This window comes from Monodelphis domestica, chromosome 5 (assembly GCF_027887165.1).
Source record: "Monodelphis domestica isolate mMonDom1 chromosome 5, mMonDom1.pri, whole genome shotgun sequence".
NCBI classification, from domain to species: Eukaryota; Metazoa; Chordata; class Mammalia; order Didelphimorphia; family Didelphidae; genus Monodelphis; species Monodelphis domestica.
In genome coordinates, this window is record NC_077231.1 from 304716374 (window position 1) to 304741049 (window position 24676).

The 24676-nt window shown below is 44.3% G+C and overlaps 1 protein-coding gene across 1 annotated transcript in view; it reads right to left on the minus strand.

Moving 5' to 3' along the window:
- Positions 1–24676, minus strand: part of LOC100032007 (oxysterol-binding protein-related protein 10) — a 106982-nt gene that overhangs the window by 58626 nt on the left and 23680 nt on the right. Inside the window, exons 2-3 of the mRNA XM_056800380.1 lie at positions 3477–3652; positions 558–637 (exon numbers count right to left, since the gene is read on the minus strand). Of these exons, the coding sequence (XP_056656358.1) occupies positions 558–637; positions 3477–3652 (256 nt within the window). The remainder of the gene's footprint in view (positions 1–557; positions 638–3476; positions 3653–24676) is intronic.

Genomic DNA, 24676 nt, shown 5'->3' on the forward strand with positions numbered 1-24676 from the left:
ACCGGCCCAGCGTCCACGGACCCATCCTCCAACAAGGACGCGCAGATCCCATGCCTAATGCCACTTTTAAGTCATTTAAATGGTCAACTTCTCCATTTCCCCATAAACACAGGAATAGCCGTTGTGGAGCCAAAACCCAGATGTCCTACCCAAAGGCACCACCATTTAAAAGCACACACGCAGACTGAGATTAACGCCAGCTGCAAGAGGCACCACCGACTCTGGCGTACGCGGATGACGACGGCGGCACCGGCGTCTCTGACAAACTAAACTCCTCGAGGGAAAGTGACCCCATTTGGGGACAAGGAAGACTTCTTTGAAACTGACAACCTGGGAAAATGGCGGCTGGGTCCCCGGGGGCCCTCAGCATCCCCAGATCCCAAAGGGAAATCCCGTCTGCCACCGCTCTGCTCGTCACTCCCACAGAGAAGACAACTGTCGACTCCATCCTTGCACCTTTGTGCAGAGGGCGAACGGGGCGCAGGAATGACCTCACCAGGGCTCTCGGCTCTCCTTTCGGCCCAGCTAACAACCTCCCCTCACCTAGGGGCACCTACCTTCGAATTCGTTTCCATGTGGTACTTGGCACAGTTCTGGAGCTGAGTCACCCAACACTGCTTTTCTTTAGCATCAGCAGCTGAAAGAGGGGCAGGGAAGGGCATGGGTTAGCGAAGACAACACTCTGGGGCCCCTGAACCACCCATGCAGCCACCTACGGTGTCAAGGGGGGGGGGCATCAGGAACCTCCACAAATAGTGTCGCTCCCCCAAACCCAACTCACAGACAGCTCCCAAAGAGAACACATTAAAAATGTATCCTGAACTATCTCACAGAGAGGGAAAAGACTGACCTTTTACTTGCCTTCCAAGAGTCATTTTTGCTCCTTTAAAAAGGCAAGAGAGAAGGAAAAAAAGGCCCTTGTTTTAAAATGTTTCTTTACCACACGTGGCCAATAGAGGCATTAAAGCTTGCTTTGCAAGGTCTTTTGTTATCTAACACATACCGAAGAGTGGGGGTGATGAACATTTCAAAATGAGCTCAGGGTTGAATTACAATTTTAATAAGTATTCATTGGGCTTTTTATTAAGATGGGGAAAGAGAAGAGACTGAAGAACACCTCGGAGGGCCCAAAATGATAGCCACGGGTGGGCGGCCCAATGATTCAGGAATTCCAGCCCAAACAGACAGGGGCGTCACCTCTGGTCAGCAGGCCACAGACACAACCCGAAGAGCACGTCTGAATGTCCTTCAAAATAACGTGGGGGATGCTAGAGGTCCTGGACCAGAGATGGAAGGGGCTCCCGAGGCCCTCCGGTCCAGCCTTCTCAGCTTACAAATAAGGAACCCACCCGAGGCCCTGGCCAAGCCCCAAGACTAAGCAGCAGGAAAGGGGGGATTTGACCCCGGGATGTGCTTATTCCTCAAATAAATGGTCAAAGGAGTCAAAGCATAGGATGCATTTTACAGGCTTCCCAGCGCCATAGAATGGGAACTATTATGATGGACCTCCTTCATCCCTAGAAGGAAATGTCTAGGAATTCTTCTATCAGTTCCCATTTTGTGGTTGGCCGAATTATCTGAAATTCTCAAAAGATCTGCTGGAAATGGAGCCCTACAGATTGGCCAAAGAGCCACTGGGACAGGAGGATGCCAGTCAGTCACCCTGAGAAAACACCAGGTCACTTTCCCAGGTCACTTTCACGGGTCACTTTCACAGGTCACTTTCACAGGTCACTTTCACGGGTCACTTTCACGGGTCACTTTCACAGGTCACTTTCACAGGTCACTTTCACAGGTCACTTTCACGGGTCACTTTCAGACGCTGGACCCAAGCAAAGCAGGAGCAAAGATGGGTCTCCCGAGGAGGGAGCGGGGTGGCCCGAGTCGCCTCTGAGGTCCCTTCAAACACTGGGGTTTATCCCATGTTTTTCAGTCAAGGCAGAAATGTGGGACGGAGGATACTTCGGAAAAAATAAACGAAGTTCTCCTTCCTACGTACGTCTCACTTAACTCCCAAATGAACGATTTCCCCTGTTTTTTTAGCCCCCATGTTGCTTCCCCAAACCCGCTTTTCTTGGGTTTCTAGGCCTTTTCCTCGCTCTCCCTGCTCCTGGCCCCAAAGTGAGCTTGGCCGGACCCTGCTGGGCATCGACACTGAGATCCGTGCGCAGGACGTCTCCTGATGGACGCTGAGCTCCGTTTCTCTGTATGTGTCTCCCAAGCACGCGGCGATCAATAATCATAAATATTAAGATTTGTACTCGCCGTGGACGGGTTGCTTATCAAGCCCCGCCCCCCGCCCGCTGGAGACCCCAAAGACCGCCCCCTTCTCAGAAGGGACCGCGGCCTGCCTGCCTGCGGCCACAGCTTCCTCCACGGACATTTAGTGCAGGCCTGGGACGACTTCGCAAGCCTAACAGAGTGTTCATAATCTAATAAACGAGGCCGTAATCGCCGACGGCCCGTGAATCTCGTCTTCGTTTCACAGACCACAGGCGGAGAGAAGGGCCTGGACGTCTCCCCCCTATTGTTTCTGCTCCGACAATTTACTTAGCAATAAACCACCCGGCACGGCCGAGACCACATAAATCTGGGCAGCCGGAGGGGACGCCGCGTGAATCTCGGGGAAACGTCTTCCTCTCCCGGCTGCCCCTCCAGACAGAGGCGTCCCCCTTGAGTTTGCAGCGGCTCCCATTTTTGTTTTATGGGCTCTGGAGGGCTTTATGGAGCGACTGGCAGAAAGATGAAGCAGATAATAAGCGGCATGAACTACTCTCTGGCAGGCGGAGCAACAGAGAGGAAAGAGCCCAGGCCTAAGGCCAAACCCTCTCCGGGCCTCGGGGTGCTCATCTGCACCAGGGCAGGCCTGGAACGAAGAGTCTCCGAGCCCTCCCAGTGCGGACAACTTCCACTCAATAAACATCTGTTGATCTTTATTTAAATCACTGAAATGAATAAGCATTTATTTGTTTGTCTGTTAAGAATTTAAGGAGGCAGCGAGGAGGCTCCGTGGAGACCACCAGGCCTAGAGACAGGAGGTCCTGGGTTCAAATCTGGCCTCAGATACGTCCTAGGGTTCATCCCTTCCTGCTCTTTTGCCTTAGAACCAACACACACTATTGACTCTCAGACAGAAGGTAAGGGTTAAAAAATAACTGAAAAGCATGGGCAAAAGGATGGCCGAATCTTGTTGGCCAAGCTTGGATTCTAGAGGAAGGAGACAAAATGGCGCCCTGTCCTCTTTGGGAAAAGCTTCTCAAGTCATGCCTTCACCAAGCTCCTGAAGGCTTCCCAAGCCGTCCCAGGAGGGGAAGGGCCTTCCCCCCTCGGGGAACAAGCAGACCCATGCCTGAGCCCCCGCCACCATCCTTCCCACCGGCCCCACCTCTGCGGGCATCGTGGAGGAGGAAGACGATGGCCAACGAGCAGAGCGGCGAGGCTGGAGCCCCTCCGAGGTAAGGACGGGCCGCCCGTACCTCGTAACTTGTACACTTCTCCAGTGGCAGAGTACACCACCAGCATGTGGGGGGCCTCGTCGCTCAGGGACACGATGGCGCCGGCCAGAGACAGGGCTCCCCGAGGCTTCTGGTGCTTACTTTGTTCATTCACGAAATACTGCAGCATCCCGGACTCGAAATCCAGCATAAAGTACCTGCCGAGAGAGACCACGAGGGCGTTAAGGCTCCCCTCCTGAAAAGGGGTACCGCTGAGCCCCCCAATAGCCCCAGCCACGCTCGCCCCACAAGTCGTGAAGTGACAAATCAGGATCCTCCCGGCATGTCCCCGAAGGGCTGGGAGTAAACGTCATTCTAAAACTAAGACATCGTGAGCCGGGGCGACGGTCCTCTTCTGACCCAAAGTGGAAAGCAACAAAGACCTCGACTAAGCCCGTGTCATCGTTCAGGCACGTCCGACTCTTCGTGACCCCATTTGGGGTTTTCGTGGCAACCGCTGGAGTGGTTGGCCACTTCCTTCTCCAACTCATTTTAAAGATGAGGAAACTGAGGCTACCGTATGATTAGATGAACTTCCCATCCCTTGGATCTTGCCGCTGGCTCCACAAAGTTCTAAATGAGCCAGTACTGACCACCCCATGCCCAACATGAACTCTATTTTATTTTTCCCGCAACCCTCACCTTCCATTTGATTCTAAGGCAAAAGAGCAGTAAGATCTAGACAATGGAGGTTAAGTGACTTGTCCAGCTAGGATTTGTTTGGGGTGGAATAAAGTCCTACTTTCTATGCCTGCTACATTGCTGCCTTCATCCCTTCTTTGAAGGAGAGAATTAAAATGTAGGACAAAAATTTTGGCCGTGGCTTTGGCAGCATTAGTTATTATATTTTGACATTTTCAACTTGATTTGATAACTAGGTATAGAACATTTTGATGATCCTTCACTCAACATGTAGAAAAACACATAATTGCATTAATAAATACAAAATGGCCCCAGGGAATGGGATGAAAGAAAGAAGGTTGAGGGGCTCCAGAAGCAGGTGGCTTTTTTTTAGATGGCATATGAAAGGGGAGTCTTTGGCCAATGCCCACTGGGTACATCCATCACTCGAGGACCTGACCCATCCTTGCATACATTCATGCGATTGCCAAGTTTAGTTCAATGATGGAAAAGTTCAAGAGAACTTCCAGATATCAGGAGTCAGTGACTTGGATGCCAAACGATGCCAAAGTCGGTGACTTGGATGCCAAAACATCGGAAAGGAGAGCAAGTAATGGGGGCAGCTGGGTAGCTCAGTGGATTGAGAGCCAGGCCCAGAGACAGGAGGTCCTAGGTTCAAATCTAGCCTCAGACACTTCCCAGCTGTGTGACCCTGGGCAAGTCACTTGACCCCCATTGCCTAGCCCTTACCACCCTTCTGCCTTGGAACCAATACCCAGTACTGACTCCAAGACAGAAGGTAAGGGTTTAAAAAAAAAGGGAAAAAAAAGGTGAGCAAGTAAAAGCTAAAGTGGAAATAGAGTTAGAAATTCTGAAAAGAAAAAAGATGCCAAAGATTGCTCAAGAACTCAAGGCTTCGCACCTGCATATTATAAATATTTTATTCAACGCGAGCAAAGGATGAACACTGAACCACCCAGAAAATGAAGTTGGCCGAAAAGACAGGAAATAACTGAGTCATGGACAAAAGGGTCATTTCAGAATTAGCTGTGGTCAATGTCTGCTGAATAAAGGTCAGGTAAACATCGAATTAAGAGGAAAAAGATGGGATAATTCTATATGCTATTACAGCTAACACAAGGCACCTACTGATGTCAGCAGCTAATTCTGAAAAATGGAGAAGGGATAAGAGACGTTGACTTGGTCAAGCACCATTTCTGGTAACCAATATGGAAGCTGACACATTAATTCAATGGCCAAAAGAGCCCCCCTGGACCTCCAACACCTGCTTGCCATGAAGCCAACGGCCACACTGGTGTGAGTTTATAAACACTGCCAGGGAGGGTATGACCAGTGTCACAGATTAACCAAAAGATGCAGAGGGGGAAATGGATCTGCAGAAGGGTGCTAGAACCCAAAAGCAAGTATGGAGGAAACAAAAATGCAAAATAGAATGTGTGTTGAGCATCTATCAAGCAATCCAGTCTCAGCACCCATAAATGGAGTGGAACTGCCACACTTGACCTCAGAACTCAGGTTGGTTAAAGGAGGAAATGTAAATGTTCTGAAGATGAAGTCAGTAAGAATGATTGGAATGAACCTTTACAACAGAAATTCAAGATATATTTTCATATCTCATTCCAGAAAGGGTTTACGCACATCGTTGTTTCACCATCAAACACTCAGAGCCTTCTGGTCTATGGTCTCTCTATCCACATCATTGGTTTCCTTCATAATTCTGTTTTATTTTATATACTTTAAAGCATTATTCTGAGAAGGGGTATGTAGATTCCCCAGACTGCCAAAGGGGTAAAATATGCTCAAGAAGGGACAAGCGGATAAATCCTTAATAATTTTTTCCATAAAAGTTCTTGCCCTGAAAACAAGCAAAATGATTAAGTGCTGGCTGGGGCTTGATTTCTTACCCTAACCTGTGCTTAATGTCAATGGGATGACAGCTATGCTGGAAATGCTTTCTACTAAGAAGTCACAATACCAGAGGGAAGATAAATAGAACTGATAAACAGAAATAAGCAAGATTTATGTAAGGATATATATGTCTATATTTATATACAAAACAATTTATTATAAATAATTTATATGTGTATATGTATTCACATATATTTATGTGTTTATTTCTATTTTATATATTTTACATTTTTATAATTGTATATAATATAAAACAAAATATATTTATATATTCTGTATTCTATAATTATATTCTGCTATATTATAGTATATATATTTTATGTATTACTATATAATAACATATATTATTTTATTATATTATATATAAATTTTTTTGGTCAAATGGTGTCTTCTCTAGTGCAGAGAAGGGAAGGAGGATGGATATATCTGGGAGTTAATGTAACAAATAAATTTTTAATTTTTAAAAAATAGAAATACCAGGGGGAGTCAAGAAGACAAGCTCAAAATCTGGCTCATGATGGATGGAGTGGTTCCTCCTTTCCTAGTAGGGGAAAGAAAAAAGAAAGAAAAATAGGAATGGCCAGAGAAATACCAAATGAGGATTCCTGAAATGAAATGGCCTTACCCACTAAGAAAGGAAAGGCAGGAAAGTCATTTTTGCCACTCAGGTAATTGCCCAGCAGTCAGGGAAAGTCCTGAGGCTCATTAAACTGCCCCCGGGCTCACCCTTGTAGATGGTGGTACCCAAATTCCCTGAATGTTCATTCCCATCTTGCAACATCTGGGCCTCTTCAAGTGATACTCATAGTCCAGAGTTGAAAAGGAGCCGCAGAGTCTCATCCTCCCTACCCAGACAAGTCCATTAGAGGCCGGACCTCGGCCCCAGAAAGACAGACTCTGACTACCATATCCATTATGCACAGGATGGTGCAAGGGGATTAATTTCACATGGCTATTTTTCAGGAAGAATCTCAGAAAAGTCAAATCCAATTTAAAATTATACAGAATACGGGCATCCATAACGATTTCTCACTACCCACCAGCTTATTAATGCCAACCTTGGGCTCCCTGGCCAACCCACCATAAAAAGTCTTTAAGGCTCCCCTGTGCAGGTTTTGGGGGGCCAGGGAATTAATCCATAAAACAGACATTGGGGTGTAAGGGCCCCCCAAAAAACAGTCCCTGCTCACCAGTAGATGATGCCTAGGTGCCAAGTTTAGACCAGACACAACCCTTGATATCATGAATGCTGGATGACCAGACTCTAAAGCATTGGTGCTTCTCCTGTAGCATCATAAAAACCGTGTCTTGGAATCCTCAAAGTCTCAGGACAGGCCTTTGGGAAAGCTTGCTGCAGAGACTTTTGGGACACCCTCTTTACCAGGAAGGATGGATGAGTGGGATGGATGGACGGACAGACAGATAGACAGATGGGTGAATAGATGAATATATAAATATACATATATAGGAATTTTATGCTGTATCGTTATCTTATTTGTTAAACATTTCCCAATTACATTTTGAGAGGTTGTTTATTTTTTAAACTCTTACCTTCTGTCTCAGAATTGATATTAAGTATTAGGTCCAAGGTAGAAGAGTGGTAAGGGCTAGGCAATGAGGGTTAAGTGACTTTCCCAGGGTCACATAGCCAGGAAATATCTGAGGCCAGATTTGAACCCAGGATTTCCCACCTCCATACCTGGCTCTCTACTCACTGAGCCAACCTGCATCAGTTGTTTTTACATAACTGAATTCTTAGTTAAAAGGGAAGTTTCGGTTACTGAGACATGAAAACAAAACACATCTTTAAAGTTTTATTTATTTGTTGATGAAGGACTTGGTAGTGATGAGGAGGTCCCTGGGAGCAATCCGCTTCCCTTTGGCTTGGTCTGGACCCATCAGTGACCATCTACTTTTTCACCAACAGCAGGCCCGTCTCGGTTTTATTATCTTAAAAGGAGATATAGAGTGGACAATCCATTTTTTAAATTTTATGGGAGAGGAAAGCAAGTCTTGGATTATACAAGGTGGCTGCATCAGTGTGAATCTCGTGAGATACAGAGAAATACTTGAGCTGCCGGGATGACCGGGACAGTTCATCAGGGCCGCGGCCACTGACTGATGGGGCTGGTTTAAGTAAACGACCTGCCTCTTCCCCGTCGCCCTTTTTGGCCTCGATTTCTTTTTCAAATGAACTGAGAAGGCAGCCGTGCTAAGCCAAGCCCCGTTTAGATTGGGGGTGCTCCACCTCCCCAGAACAATCATGGGATTAGCCAGATTTCAGGAACCAGATGACATCAGAGGGGAAGCACCCGAAACAGGACCCCAGGGGCTCTCGATCTGAATCTGTGGACTTCAGAGGATCATGGGGAGATGGCGATGAGCAGCGGCAGAGGGGAGATGTACATATCAGGAAAAACTACACAGAGAGGCCGCTGGGCTTGGGAGAATCCCCCAAGAACCCAGGGACCCTCCTCCTGGGAAAGAGCTGCCAGGTAGGTTTACTTAAAGCTTTATTTTTTTCTCTCTTGCTCAGTTCAAGAAAGAAGGCGGATTTGGGCTCTGGGAGCCTCCGTTTCCTCGTCCATCAATGGAGAGTTTGGCCAGGAGTGACCTTGCAGACAAGACAATCAGCGGCTCTATTTGGGCAGACACATAAACTCCATTTCTGCATGTGCCAGGAGCTGTGAAGCGAAGGGCACGGTCAGCCCGTTCAATTCTAGGCTTCTCACTAGCCCGTTTGCTTCATTTCCTACAATCCAAGCAAACTTCTCTCAGAAGAAAGGCCTCTCTTGGGTCCATCCCGCCAGGCCTCGGGAACACCGAGCAGAGAATCTCTTTCCTGTGGCCGCTCTCCCCATGGAGGGGTTGAGGGCCTGGCAGAGAGAGAATAAAGGCCCAAAGAGTCCGCCATGCTTCCACACACCAGCCCCAGGCCACCACTAAATTTTTATCAACAAGAATTTACAGTCACTTCCTGGTGAGATCCTGTGGATCCTCCCTGGAAGTTCTGGATTGATTGGGGAGAGAATCTCTCCATGGAGGGCTTCTCTGGGCCTCGGGGTCAGCGGCTATCAAACAGCCTGAGACTAGAGGTTCTCCAGGGACCCTTCCGCACGTGACGCCCTATCACCGACGATACACGGAGTGCAAGCACTCACTCTCTGTTTTCCAATCCGCTCTCGCCATCCTCGATGAGACACATGGGGGTTTGGTCTTTCCATTGCCGGGGCCAAATGCCATGCAATTCTTCCCTCTCTAGGCCAGAGGGACACCCAACATCCCAGGGACCATCCCAGCCTTTCCTAAGCACCAAGGACCCGCCATGGAGGGATCTACCTCCATCATCTCTGAGCAAATGACTTCCAGCCCTCAAGTCCCTTCTGCGTGGAGGCAGCCAGCCTGGGGAATGGACAAAGAAAACCCCGTAGGATCCTGCCTGAAATATGAGTCTGGACAGTGAGGAAGCCTAACCTCTCTCAGCCTCAGTTTCTCCATCTGTAAAATGAAGCCAGCATAGCACCTGCCTTCCAAGGCTGTTGGAAGGACCAACGAGTAGAGGTCAAACACTTTGCAAGCTTTAAAGCGTTCTTTAAACAGGACTGGCTTTTTCCAATGAAACGGCTAGCTTAAACGCCATGTCCCCAAATCAGAATGCAGGATGTTTCCTCACCCAAAAAAAATTGCTTCCTCGGCTTCCCCAGTTCTGTCAAGGGTGCCATCTTCCCACCCACCGCCGTATCCTCCTGAGCTCTTTCCCTGTCCTCCTCATCGTACCTCCCAAATGCCGCTACCAGCCTGAGAGTCCTAGAAGGGAGGGAGGGAGGAAGAACACTATCCAATAGCCAGTCACAATTATTTTTTTTTCAGAGACAGCTAGACGTACAGTAAATAGTGCCCAGCCTGGAGTCAGGAAGACTCCTCTGAGTTTGAATGTGGCTTCGGACATTTACTGGCTGGGAAATCACTTTGCCCTGTTGGCCTCAGTTTCCTCATCTGTAAAATGAGCTAGAGAAGGAAATGGCCAACCACCCCAGTGTCTCTGCAACAAAGACCCCACAAGGGATCACTTAGAGTCAAACATGACTGAATATGACTCAACGATAATGTCACAATTGACAGGAGTTTGCATGCGCCAATACCAATATCCACAAGGGAGGATGGAGCCAGAGGTCCCTTGTAATTCCTCTGGTCTTGGCTTTTTCCTCCCCTTCCCGAAAGCCAAGTTCCCATCTGTCCCAACACTCCACAGCACGGTATCCAGTTTGACAAATTGGAAGACTTCAGGAAAACATGGGAAGCCTTCTATGACTCCCACAGGGAGAGGATGTAGCTACCAGAGGAACCACACACCCAGCCACCAACATCAACACTGTAGACCAATTCAACATGGAGGAGCCAAAACTGTGGTCAATTACAACAGTCAATAATTGAATTAAAGGAAAACTCCAGCTGAGGGATCTCAACACCATCCAGGAGACTGTCATGGTCCTGGAGGAGACCATGGAACGCGCTGCTTTTGACAGAGAGGGGGAAGACCATGAGGGAAGCCTGGTGCACTCCTCATCCCTTTAGGTTCACCTTAGTCAGGAGAGAAGATTCAGAGGGGCAGGAAGTGGAATAGAAGTCTCTTGTGATTTAAAGTCAAGATTCAAGCTAAAGCACTTGCCTACCTTTGGTTAACTACGGACAAACTGTTTTTGGAGGAAGCTCAGCAAGCGACCCTGAGAAGAGCTCTTTTACACCCAGCCAAAAATGGGCCACTTTTTGGTCCTAAATGTAAAATGGGGAGGGGTGGGGGGAAGGGCTGCCAACATCCTTCTATGAGGGAAGAGCAGGAAATCTCCAAGGCTCTGGAATCAGCAAGCGTCACCTGAATCCCAGCCTGAATATCCGTCAAGAGTCCTTAGGTGATGGGGATGCGGGGTACAACCACAAGAGCCAGACAGTCTGTGTCCTGAGCCCAGGAAGAGATCTGAGGAAAAGCACCCCAGCTCCCCAAGACAAAAACAGTGGCCCTGGGGTAGCAGAACGGGACGTCTGGATTTCCTCTCTCCTTCCACCTCGGTTCTCTAGAATCTTCTACTCCGGAAGCGGTTCTCTTCGGAGCCACCTCACTACATGACGCCTCCCTCTGCTATAGCTGTGAGAGACCAGACAAACCCAACCCCCCCCCATAACCTGGCCCTCTCCCAAATCCCTAAGGGACGCCCTGGCATGGGACGGACCCCAGGTGGGCCCCCAATCAGAAATAGAGAGAGGATGAGAAAGCCTGACACGAGGCAGATGTTAGGACCGGAAGACAACACCGGAGGGACCAGCAATCCCCTTCGTCCTTCCTTCTCCCCCTGAAGATCATGGCGGCCAAGGTCCCGAGCACCTGCCGTCAAATCCCAAACCTAAGGCACCCGGGTGTCACCGGTGAAGACACAAGCATCCCCTTGCCAGTAAACGTGCCCATGCTAAAGGGCCTGCTATGTTCTGTAGTCGAGGCCCCCGGATTCCTCTGCAAAGATGTTTCCTCCCAACAGCCTAGAATACTTGGTGGCCTCCTCCTGCCTCCCCACCCTCACTTGGGTGGCTTCTTTTCCCTACATCCTCTCTGGCATCAGACACCAAAATAACCTCCACTCCCAAGATCTGCTGCTAGAAGGTCACCGAACCTTCATTTCACAGGGAGAAAGCGGCTCATCCTCAGTCACCAACGTAGAAACGGGCAGAGCTGGGACTGGAATTCAGGTCTTCTGACTTCAAATCCAACATTCTTTCACAGGAAAAGGCTCCTGGGACAAGTGAGAGTTTCTCCCTTTTTCTCTTTCTCAAGCAAAATAATCCAGGCACAGACGGTGCTTCTTAAAGTGTTATTCACAATCGTCCAAGAGGTACGTATATAGGGAGGCCACTGTTAATCCTAGTTACAAATGAGGAAACTGAGGTTTAGATGAGGTTAAGTCAATTAACATCTAGGAAGCCCTTATAATGTGAAGCACTGAGGATACAAAGAAGAAAAAAGACAGTCACTGCTTACAAAGGAGATTACAATCTAAGGAGGAAAAATACGTAAAAGGATGCTATAAAGGGAGGAGAGGTCACAGGGGAAACCAGACAGAATGGAAGGTGGGAAATGAGTTTGCCTGGAAAACTCTGAGTTCTCTATAAAGGAAGGCTTTGGGAGGAAACTAGAGCAGCTCAGAGCAGGAGGCACCAAAGGGAGCTGAGAAGGTAGAGGGAGTCTAGCGGCATCAGTCTCCATGGTGATGAACCCTGGGGAAGGCAGGATGCTCCTTGGGTGAGGGACCACCACCAGCCAGCCAGTCAATGTCAGCCAGGGCGTCCCATACTCTGTTCATTGCCCTCTTAAGAAGCCTCCATAAGTGACAATGTGATTCCTTTTGACTAATGGTAGGAGTAGAAGAAGCACTGTATCACCTAAAGAATTAACAGTAGTTAGAAAGAGTACCTTCTCTTTCCCTCAGGCTCTCCTTCCATCTCTCTCTCTCTCTCTCTCTCTCTCTCTCTCTCTCTCTCTTCTCTCTCTCTCTCTCTCTCTCTCTCTCTCTCTCTCTCTCTCTCTCTCTCTCTCTCTCTTTCTCTCTCTCTCTTTCTCTCTGTCTCTCTATCCCTCTCTAGCCTTCCCTCCTTCCTTCTCTCTCTCTCTGTCTGTCTCTTTCTCTCTCTCTCTCTCTCTCTCTCTCCTTCTGTCTCTTCTCTCACTCTCTCTCCTTTCCTCTCTGTCTCTGTCTCTCTGTCCCTCTCTAGCCTTCCCTCCTCCTTCCTTCTCTCTATCTCTCTTTCTCTCTCTCTCCTTCTGTCTCTTCTCTCACTCTCTCTCCTTTCCTCTGTCTGTCTCTTCTCTCACTCTCTCTCCTTTCCTCTGTCTGTCTCTCTTTCTGTCTCTCTGTCTCTCTCTCTTTGTCCCTCCCTCTCTCTCTCTGTCTCTCTCTCTCTCTCTCTTTGTCCCTCCCTCTCTCTCTCTGTCTCTCTCTCTCTTTCTCCCTCTGTCTCTCTCCCTCCCTCTGTCTCTCTCCTTCTGTCTCTTCTCTCACTCTCTCTCCTTTCCTCTGTCTCTGTCTCTCTTTCTGTCTCTCTCCCTGTCTCTGTCTCTCTCCTCCCTCCTCTTTGTCTCTCTCTCTCTCTCTTTGTCCCTCCCTCTCTCTCTCTGTCTCTCTCCCTCTCTCTCTCTCTCACTCTCTCTCTCTCTCTCTCTCTCTCTCTCTCTCCCTCCCTCTGTCTCTCTCTCCCTCCACCTTTCCTTCCCTCTCTCACTCACTCCCACCCAAACTCCTGCAGAAATCCAGCACAAGCGTGTTCTAAGCCACTAACGGGAATAGAAGTCAGTCCTCACTGTCAAGTGTCTGTGCACCACCGTCCTTCTGAGAGCGACAGGCAGGAAGCCTCGCAGGCTCTGGACTCGGCACGGCATCACCTGCACCCCAGTGCGTTAGTCAAGGGGCCCAAGAGGCCAGGGATGAAGGGTCAGAAGTCAAGAACAGAACAGCTCCTGTCCTCGAGGAGCTTCTCTTCCCTGCAGAGCCAGGCAGAGCTCCCAGCGCGAGCACCCAGACGAGGCTCGAAGGCCCTCTTCCCCGACGACCCCGAACTATGCCGTCTACACTCCAGAGCCGCCTCCTCTTCCTCGTTCCAGTCACAGTCACTGGGGTAACCGATGTGCCACGTGTGAGTCTTGACTAGCTCGGGCAAAGGACTCCTCCTTTGGGCTTTTATTGCTCCTAAAACTCCAAGAAACATCCCTGGAGTGAGCAAAGCTAGGAAACTTCCGAGCTGGAAGTTCTGGCTTCGATGGAAAAAGAAGGCTGATAAATATGGCGGCCCTAATAAGGAGCACATTATTAAAAAGGAGCCTCATGGAGAGAGTACAGGGACTGTGGACAGACAAGAAGTCCTGGCTGTAAGTCCCACCCCTGACCCATTCTGACTGGGTGATGCCCCAACCTTCCGGTGCCCAAGGCAGCGCGTTCCCCAAAAGTCTGTGGTCCATCTGCATTGTTCGGGGGAGTTCCTAACACTGAAACAGAACTTGGCCCAGTGCCTGGCACATAGTAGGTGCTCAATAAATATCTATGGCCTGATTAATTGGGAAAAAAAACAAAAAGTGAGCGCCCAGCTGCCTGGACGTGCCATCCATTTGGAGCAACTGACCTCGGCTCCATTTCCCCGGGCTTCCGGGCCTCCATGAAAAGGGCTGCATCGCATGAAGGGCCCTGAAAATAACATTGACTTCTTATGACTTTCACAGAAATGGAGATGACCAAGGAGGCGGCGATCTTGCCTCATTTCCCCAATAACGCTGCTCAGGACCCAGGGCTGGGCCCGAGATCCTGGCGGTGCTGTTACGAGGTCTCCAGAGAGAAGTCAGGTAAATATGGAAATAAATCGATTATTCCTTAACAGAAGAAATATCTACCTAAAACCCGAGCCAGTAAGTAGCGTCGGCAAGAAGGATAAATCAGAAGTATTTACAATACGATCAAGGAAAAGCATAAAAATGTCCATTATTACCATTTCACTTCCATCCTGTGCTAGAAATACTATCTGTAAGGATGAGAAGAAAAACAAACAAGGAAAGAGGAAATAAAATTACATATCTGTAGATTAGCTTTTGGTAGAAATGATATTTTACTCCAAGAACCCTGAAGATTTGTTTAAAAATTAATAATAACTTTAGTACAATTGCAGGATATAAAATCAATTTGCATGAATCATCAGCATTTCTATATATTACCATCAAAACTCATCAGGAATAGACAAAGTTATTAAAATAACGACAGAATCTTTTTGGGAAAAAAACTTTGGAATCTATGTGAATAGAACTACAAAATATTTTATATACAAAGAGACCCAAATGGAGAAATACTGTCTGCAGACAGGCTGAGTGAATATAATAAAAATAACAATAGTGCCTAAATTTAACTTTACTTACTTGGGGCTATATCAAACTACCAAAGGATTATTTCAGAGAACTAGAAAAAAGATAACAAAATTCATCTAGGAAAAAAAAAGTCAAACATCTCAAGGGAAATAGTGAAGGGGAAAAAAAGTGAAAAGGAAGGAAACCAAAGAGCACCAGATCTTAAAACAGATTACGAAGTTGTAATCATCAAAATTTATTATGGGGACGACAGAGAGAGGTCAGTCAGTGGGAAAGATTATAGGTATACTACAGATAGAAGCAAATCAACACAGTGGCCTAGTGTGCTGGATTAACCCAAAGATCTTAGCGACAGGGAATAAGAACTTCCTACTTGACAAAAACTGTCAGGAAAACTGAAAAGCAGTCTGGCAGAAACTAAGTACCTCCTAAGAGTTTACACCACATACTACGATAAGCTCCAAAGGGTTGCATGGCTCAGACATAAAAGATGACACCATAAGCAAATTAGCGGAGCATGAGAGAAATTATTTATTAGATCTTTGGATAGGAAAATAATTTACAACCAAGCAAGGAATATAAAAGACTCTCAGGAGGTAAAATCGACAATTTTGATTACATAAAATTAAAAAGGTTTTGTAGAAAGAAAATGAATGTAGCTAAAATTAGAAACAAATAGGGGAAAAATCTTTGCAGCAATTTCCACTTAGAAAGATATCTTATAGAGGGAACTGATTCAATTTTAAAAGAGTAAGATTCATTTTCCAGTTGATAAAATGGCCAAAGGATATAATGAGGAAGTTTCTATTTCTTCTATTGAAGAAATCTATTGTTAATCACAAAAAAAATCTCTAAAACTCTAATAATTGCAGAAATGCAAATGTAAATTCTGAGGTTCCATTTCATATCCATCAGATTGGCAAAGTTGATTTAAACAAAGAAATGACCTGTGACAGAAAGGCTCTGAAAAAATAGGCACCATGATGATCTTCTGTTGGTCGAGCTATGAACTAGTCCAGCCATTCTGGAATTCCATTTGGAACTAGGACCAACAAAATGGTACCCAACTGTACGTATACCTTATTTGATTGAGCAATAACATGACTTGGTCTATACCCCCATAAAAAATTAAATTTATACCTCAAATAATAAAAATATTATAGTTTAAGAGGTTTATTAAATGATCATTAGAAATCAAGGAATAAAGAGCATACAAAATAAAAATAAAAACCACATGCCCATGGCTGGTTAGCCAATTTCAAATTTCCCCACTTTACCAGCATCACCACTGATGCTATATTATGCCCAAAGAGAGAGGAGTCTCAACATCCACTCCCTTTATCCTCTGTCTACAGGAAGTATGTAATGACAGGAAGTCAGTGGGCTCTCGGGATATGTAGTTCTTTTTTAGGGTAACAGATTTTCAATTATACACCCCAAAGAGATCAAAGAAAGAATATGTACAAAAATATTTGTAATTCTTTTTGTCATGGCACAAAACTAGGATGGACTGGGGAATGGCTGAATACGTGATGTTCTGAGATGAAAGAAATAAGGATGGCAGCGATGGTTTCAAAGAATTCTGGACAGATTTGCAGGAAGGGATAAAGCATGAAGGGAACAAAAGTAGAACAATTTATACAGTAGCAACAATATTGCAAAAGCAAAGACCTTTGAAATACTTATCACGGTTCCAGAAAACTCAGGATGACGTATGCTGAATTCAGAGTTCAGCTTGATAGGAAAAGCTCTGTTTACATATATGTGAATATAACATATATGAACATGGGAAAATACAAAATACACACATGAGCACAGAGTACATTTTGGAAATGGACAATGGAAGAATTTGTTTTGCTTGATAATGAATGTTACAAAGGTTTTGTTGTTTTTTTTTTAATTAGGGAGAGAAAGCAGATCTCCATGAATTGAAAAAATATATAATTTTTTTAAAAAGCAGAGATAGTGCTTGGCACATATTATTAAGTGCTTGATCAATTCTTCTTGCCTCTCTGCCTACCTTCAAAAAAAATTAAATTAATTAAATAAAAAGCAGGGACAGTTTATAATTGCTTTGGAACATCAAGATTATGAATTAAGGAGATGTTCATCCATTGGAGAATGGCTGAACAAATTATGGTACATGTTCGTAATAGAATACTATTGAGATATAAGAAATAATAATCAAGATGATGTCAGAAAAAGCTGGAAATATCTGCAGGAACTGATGCAGAGTGAAATAAGCAGAACCGGGAAAACACTGTACATCAATAACAGCAACAATGGACAATGATCATCTGTAAAAACTTGGCTACTCTCAGCAATGCGATGATCTAGGACAATTTTTTCTTTCTTCTTTTTCTTTTTTTCCTTTTAGTTTTAAACTATTCCTCCATGGTTATAGGATTCATTTTCTTTCCCTTCTCTCTTCCTTTCCCCTCTTCTGGGGCCAACAAGCAATTCCACTGGGTTGTACACGTGCTGTCACTTGGTACCTCTTTCCATGTTGTTCATTTTTGCAGCAGAGCGATCTTTTAAAATCAAAACTTCACATCATATGCCCATGCGGATAAGTGATAGGTCGTGTGTTTTTCTCTTGCATTTTTGCCTGATCTGGGACAATCCTGAAAGACTTGTGACAGGGAAGGCTGTCCACCTCCAGAGAAAAAGCTGCTGGAGCATCTTTCCCATCAGTGTATTTACGGTTTTACTTGGGGGTTTGGGTTCTGTATGAATTTGCTCTTACAACAATGACCTATTAATAAGGAAGTGTGTTTTGCATGACAATAAAAATTTAAAAATTTTTTAATAAAAAATTTTAAATAATAATAATATTAATTAAATTTAAAAAATAATTAAATAAATAATAATTAAATAATAATAATAAATAAATAAAAATTTTTTTAAAAATTTAATAAAAATTTTTTAAATAAAAATGAAAAAAAGCTGAGACAGGCTTTTGTATGTGGGAGAAAGTTGAGGTCAATTAATAGCAATATTGCTCCTGATAATGATAATAACACGGTGATTAATGGGAAAGAAAGTTCTGCATCATTCTGCATTTTAGGCATTAACTTATCTGAAACAATCTTATTCATTTTAGAGTAATCTAGTCTTTTTTTCTGCCTAGAAAGATTTCCAAGGGCAAGCCAGTTCAGTCTTTCCTCTCTCTAAGCAGAAAAATGCTTAAATTAGAATATATAATTACAATTGGATACATAATTATAACAGTGTCATTATTATTTTAATAAACTCAAATTTCTCCCACATAGGAAGTCCTTATCTGGCCTAAAAGGCAAAGTACAGGATTTTACTTCCCCAAGCAGGATGGCCACAACTTCCTGCACACCCCTCAAGAATCATTGTCTAGGGCAGCGAGATGCCTCACTGCACCAAGAATGGAGCACCAGGCCTGGAGATGGGAGGTCCTGGGTTCAAATGTGACCTCAGATACTTCCCAGCTGTAGGACCCTGGGCAAGTCACCCAAACCCCAATTGCCCAGCCCTGATTGCTCTTCTGCCTTTGAACTGATACTTAGTATTGATTCTAAGACCAATAAGGATTTTTCTAAAAAAGTAATTTTCCTAAAATCATTCCACCCCTCCTTGACCACTCCCTCCCTCCAGGATCTCCTTTCTAAGGGGTCAAAGAGGAACTCAAGAAATACTTCCCCTAAATGAAATTATCAAATTTCTCTTAATGGGATTATTACCCTACAGCCAAGGTTTGGAGACCCTGGAGGAATTCTCGGATCTCGTTCAGGGAGTCTGTGAACCTGGATGGGGGAAAAGGCCATTTTTATTTCCTCCACCACCAGCCTCTCACTGAAATGGAGCATTTTCTGTAACTGTCCTTATTCAAAAATAGGATTCTGAAAAGGGATTCCCAGGCTTCCTTCTCCAGGAAAAAAAAAAAAAACTAAGAACCCACAACCTAAAAGGAAGAAAGAGGCTGCCTTTGGGTCAACCGGTCAGTCCAGGCCCTTGGCTCCAGCCCAGCCATCCCCTTCATTACTTCAGAGAAGGTTCTTTCTTGAGCTGATCTGAAGAAAGGCAGGCTGGTGGCTTAGAAACTAGTCAAGGGAAAAAAAAAACAGGAAAACTGCTTAGGCCTCTGATAGGAATGATGTAGAAAGATGTGAGTGCGAGACATGGTTTCAGAACTGAATAATTTAAAAAAAAAAAAGACATCAGAGGTTTTTCTTTCAGATTATTCCAAAAGGTTTGGACAACATAAAATAAAAAATATTTAAATGGTTCATCTCTTTAAAGGTACAAAATTAATTCTGTACATAATTTAAAATTTTTTAACCCTTTCCTTCCATCTTGGAATCAATACTGTGCATTGGTTCCAAGGTAGGAGAGTTAAGGGCCACGCAATGGGAGTTAAGTGACTTCCCCAGGGTCACATAGCTGGTGTGAAAAATAGACTCGAATACAGGACTACAATCCCCATGAGCCTTTGCTCCACTTCCCCAGAATGCCTTGTAATCTCACCTGGGCCGAGATCGAGAAGATATTTAAGCAAAGGCTTTTGAAGGCTCTGGGGTCTTTTGGACTTCCGTTTTGGAGCAGAGGCGTCTCTTCCATGATGTGAGGTTATTTTGTCTAGGCCTCTGGCCTAGGCACATGTTTCTTACTTGTATATTCTTAATCTTTAACCTTTAATAAACCTCTAAAAAATATAATACTCCTTGCAGAGAGAAACTAATTTCTACCTGCCTCAGATGCCTCAGTCTCCCCATCTCCCCTAAATTTTAATCTTTACAGTTGGCAACCTAATGAGGAAAAAAGAACTTTCAATCTTCCGATTTCTTTTTTGATCTTAAATTCAGTTTTAATATCTAGTACCTAGGAAAAAAAATTTTTTTGAGCCATATCTCTCTGGCCAAGGTTTTCTACCCTCAAGAAAGCTGCTACAGACTCCGGACCTGCTGCCCACCCCACCTGGCTCAGCCCCGCAGCTTCCTGCCTGCAGCCTGCAGCCCTGATCGTCCTCACCTGGTACCTGGTCCCGGCCTTGCCCACCGCAGCCGCTCCTGCTCCTGGCCTCTCACCAGCCCGCTGCCTGCCTATTTCTGCGCCCCAGACCCTCGAGCACAACCCCAGTTGGCTCATCACCCAGATCCTTGGAGCAGATTGCTGAGGACTCATTGCGACCAGCTGGTAACAGTATTGGCCACGTGGGCGGAGGGGAGAGACCAGAGGGAAAGGAGAACGGGTAATTTTCCCTTAGGCTAAGCCTCCACGTGGCTGGGGGTATTGGCCACAGGGGGATCAGAGAGGGGAAAGAGAGAAAAGACTAGAGAGAAGAAACAGACTTTTCAAACAGAAACTTAATAGCAATGGGCTGTTTAAAAGGATTTTTGACTCTTCTGGCAGTTTCATTGATTTTGCCTGCCTGTCTGGGAGCAGACTCAGCCCAAAGATTCAACTTTAACTTTGGGGAGGAAAATGGGTGGCCCAGCGAACTGGAAGCCAGGCCCAGAGACGGGAGGTCTCTAGCTAAAATCTGGCCTCAGATACTCCCCAGCTGTGGGGCCCTGGACGGATCCCTTGAACCCCATAGCCTAGCCTTTACTACTCTACCTTCGGACAATAGACATTTAAATGGATAATTAAAAACAAACAAACAAAAAAAACCCCAAGGAACTTTGAAGAGACTAAAGGCTACATTCTAAGGCATTTCAGACTCCAATGGTTTATAAAAATCTCTGTATTCTATTGCATTGTTTTGTTTAAGATATAACTTTGTGATTTTAAGTTCATATATTACTGGATTGAATATTATTCTGTGAACTGAAGGTTGATTGAATTTATTTTGAATGTACTTAGTTTTGAAAATTCTGTTATTTTTCCCTTATAACTGTGTTGAACAAATATTATTGTGAATAAGCCCATATATGAAAAAAAACAGCTTTTTTCTATTTTGCTGAGGATAGATGGACTTCAGAACTGGTTTTAATTGTATTAACAACCTTTGGAAAATTTAATGTGCTAAATACCTCAAATGATTTGATTTTAAGGGTTTTTTAAATATGATTTTTGGAATTTTTAACAAATATTTTTGCCTGCCCCTACCACGAGGTAAGGCCCATTAGCTGAAGTGAAATACATTTTTTAAACCCCCAACCTTCCCACATGTGAATGGAAGTTGGGCAGTTAATCTCAGGGCATTTGTATCCCTATAAGCCTCCAAGAAAAAGGAGCACCCCTTTATTTATGCTCTTCAGCTCACTATTTTACTTCTACCAGAATGATATATAGTTTTCTTGATTATGTTCTAAATCCAAGATGAGTTTTACTTTGTTTAAAAAAAATATGTTTAAATACCAAGGTTGAAGGATTGCTATGTTTGTAAAAATTGTGACAAATGTCCATCAATTCGTAGGTTTTAAAAATGTCATACAGCAACTTATGTGAAATATGAAAGTGTGTTTGTTTGCTATTGTAATTAATTGGGCTATTGAGAATTTTGGGGATTTTGATATCTACATATTTGTACTACTGTATTTTTAAAGATGAAAAATTGTTAACCTTGTTCAATTCATTTGCCTTCTACTCACAGTGATCATGGCCAGATATTAAGAGGAAATGGATCTCATTTTTGGTGAGAAAGCCTTGTATTTTATATTTTCTTAACTGACACAGAGTGTCAATGGTTATAAGCTATATTTTTGAATTTTTTAAAAGCTCTTTTATTAATATATATTTCTTGCATTGCAATATACTTTTTCAGTTTTTTTATTATTTTTTCTCTCCTTTTTATATTTGAAGCACATGTCACCAGTATTAAGATTTTCTTTAACCTTTTGATTTTTAAGTTTAAGATACATTTGCTAATACATGCCCTAAAAACCTTGTGACTATAAAAATGATGCCACTAATTATTTAAATAAATTATGGGACTTTGCTTAATGATTCTGTCTGATTCCAGGAGAACATATACACACAAGAGCCATTCATTGCACAGAGCCAAAGAAAGGCCAATCTAGGATGGATTGATGCACTTCTAGGCCAATACAAAGACCTTGAACCTAGTGTGAAGACTCAAGGTTACTATGTTTAACATGTGTTAAGACATAGGCTTTCCTTGTATCTACACTCACTCTGAAGATACTCACAGACGAGTATCCCCAAAACCTTGGCTCCTACTTGGCTTCTATAATCTGGTCCCTTTCTTTTCTGCCTCTCATAGTGTGGTACCTTTCTGTAGTCCTGGCACTGATTGGGTAAATGCATCATTACTTAGATCATTTTGATTGGGCCCTGATTGAAGGACCTGTTATAGATTTATTTTTCTTCTACTTGGAATTTTTACACATAAGACTTTGATAGTCTATATTTTCATCCAGAAATTTTTCTTTTGGATTTTCTGATGTCTTTTTAATATCTCTTGCCAATTGATTCATATACCTCATACCTCAGCCATGCATCCCTAACTGATTCTGAATCTTTCAATCACCCACAACACGGGGGAATGTAAAAAAAATCATTATTTAAATTGCAAGTTTAAATTCTTTTTGAGAAGAATTTTAGGTAAAGAAGATGCTACCTCTCTGAATCCAGAACTGAACTGTTGGAGAAGCCACCATGAGGAAGCCTCCAGACCACAAGTTGCACAAAATTGAACTTTGGGTGTGGTTGATTGAACATTTATTTGTATGTATACTTTTATGCCAAAGGGGACTGCCCCCTAATGGCTTTCTGTCAACGCGTCCAGTAATTATTGGTTTTATTCTTTTCTTTCTCTTATCCTCAATTATTGTAATCTTTAAATTGATTATGTTTTCATGATCCTTTGGAAAAAAATTAATTTTTTTGCAAATGATCACACGTGGGAATGTGAAAAATAGACTCGAATACAGGACTACAATCCCCATGAGCCTTTGCTCCACTTCCCCAGAATGCCTTGTAATCTCACCTGGGCCGAGATCGAGAAGATATTTAAGCAAAGGCTTTTGAAGGCTCTGGGGTCTTTTGGACTTCCGTTTTGGAGCAGAGGCGTCTCTTCCATGATGTGAGGTTATTTTGTCTAGGCCTCTGGCCTAGGCACATGTTTCTTACTTGTATATTCTTAATCTTTAACCTTTAATAAACCTCTAAAAAATATAATACTCCTTGCAGAGAGAAACTAATTTCTACCTGCCTCAGATGCCTCAGTCTCCCCATCTCCCCTAAATTTTAATCTTTACACTGGGAAGTGTCTGAGGCCACATTAGAACCCAGGACCTCCCATCCCTACACTTGGCTCTATTCACTGGACTACTCTGCTGACCCAAATGTTTCCTTAACATTTCTAAAAGGTGATATAAAAACAAACCAAAAAATACATAATTTTTCAGTTTTCTTTATATTTTGAAAAAAATGATTTTAAAAAATCCATCAAAATGGATTTTTTAAATCTAGACCCCCCAAACGGCATGCCTGCCCCAATCTGGACAACTGACAATCTCCATCCACTTGGGTTTTCCATTTCCTTTTGTGAAATCACATCTATCTTCCACCCTTTGGATGCTTCACCATATCTCTATGACAGTGACAAATGCACGTGGCAAGCAGGCATTTTGCTGTTTTATGTCTCGCTTTATATTAATAAAAAGGGATGGCAGATCCTTTATCCCCATTGTTACATCTGTCTGGTGTAGGCACAGCAGACCCCCTAGTAAAAGAAGTCAGAGGCAGCTGCTGGCTCTGCCCGATCCATCATCCACCAGCAATAACAAGCACTGCAAAATCATCTTCTCTCTTTTCTCCCCGCCATCTTGGGGCAGCCAAGATGGCGACTCGAGCAGAACAAGCCTGGGGTCAGCCAGCCATGCCTGTCACCTATTCTTATCCAAGATGTCCCTGACCCAGATGTAGATTGTCCTGACAAAACATTCCCAAGCTGGACACAAAGAGCTGGATATGAAGTCAGAAGAGGTCTGAGTCTTCCATCTGCCATTTTATCCACACGGCCTTGGGTAAGTGACTTCATCTCCCTGAGCCCCAGGATCCTCGGCTCTAGAATAAAGAGATTAGCATGGGGGTCCTCGGTAACTAAAACCGATTTGGACATCCTTGTTTGGTAACAAAATAAGCAATAAGGTGCTTTTTCCCATAAGTCTTTGGTATCCTCTACTCTTTGAGAATGGATCCCTCCAATGTCCTCCAAATATCCAGTTGTTCTTGGTTTGTGGACCATTATGGAAGATCCTTACTCGCCATTCAGTAGAGCTGAACTAACCAAGCACATAATACTTAGCATAACCACTGGTATACAGTAAGTGCTTAATTAATAATTATTTTAATTTACTTAAAAATTTAAAAATTGGTTGCATGGCTGACCCTGCAATGAACAAATGAGACTCTCTTTGGTCCAGGCTCTGACACACTCAAGGTTGAAGGAATAGACCATAGAGCTGGTCCACTGGGGTACCATCTTGGACAAGGGACCAGAGACAAAGAGGGCCAAGGTAAATGAACTGAGAGAAATAAATAAGGGCTGGCCCAGGGGCCCGGTGGCTATTCACATAGAGATCGGTCCTGTGATTCCAATGGCGTAAGGAACTCCAGAGCGAGGAATTTCTCTCCACCAACACAAGCTCTTCTGTACACCTTACAGGATTGTCAGAAGCAATGAGAAGTGATGTCATGTGCCAGGGAGTGTCAGAAGCCACACGTCCCAGGCGTCCCGGGCTTCATGCTGCCAAGAGACTGGACTTTGACAGAGGGCCTCCAGGAAGGTGGGGCGGGGTGT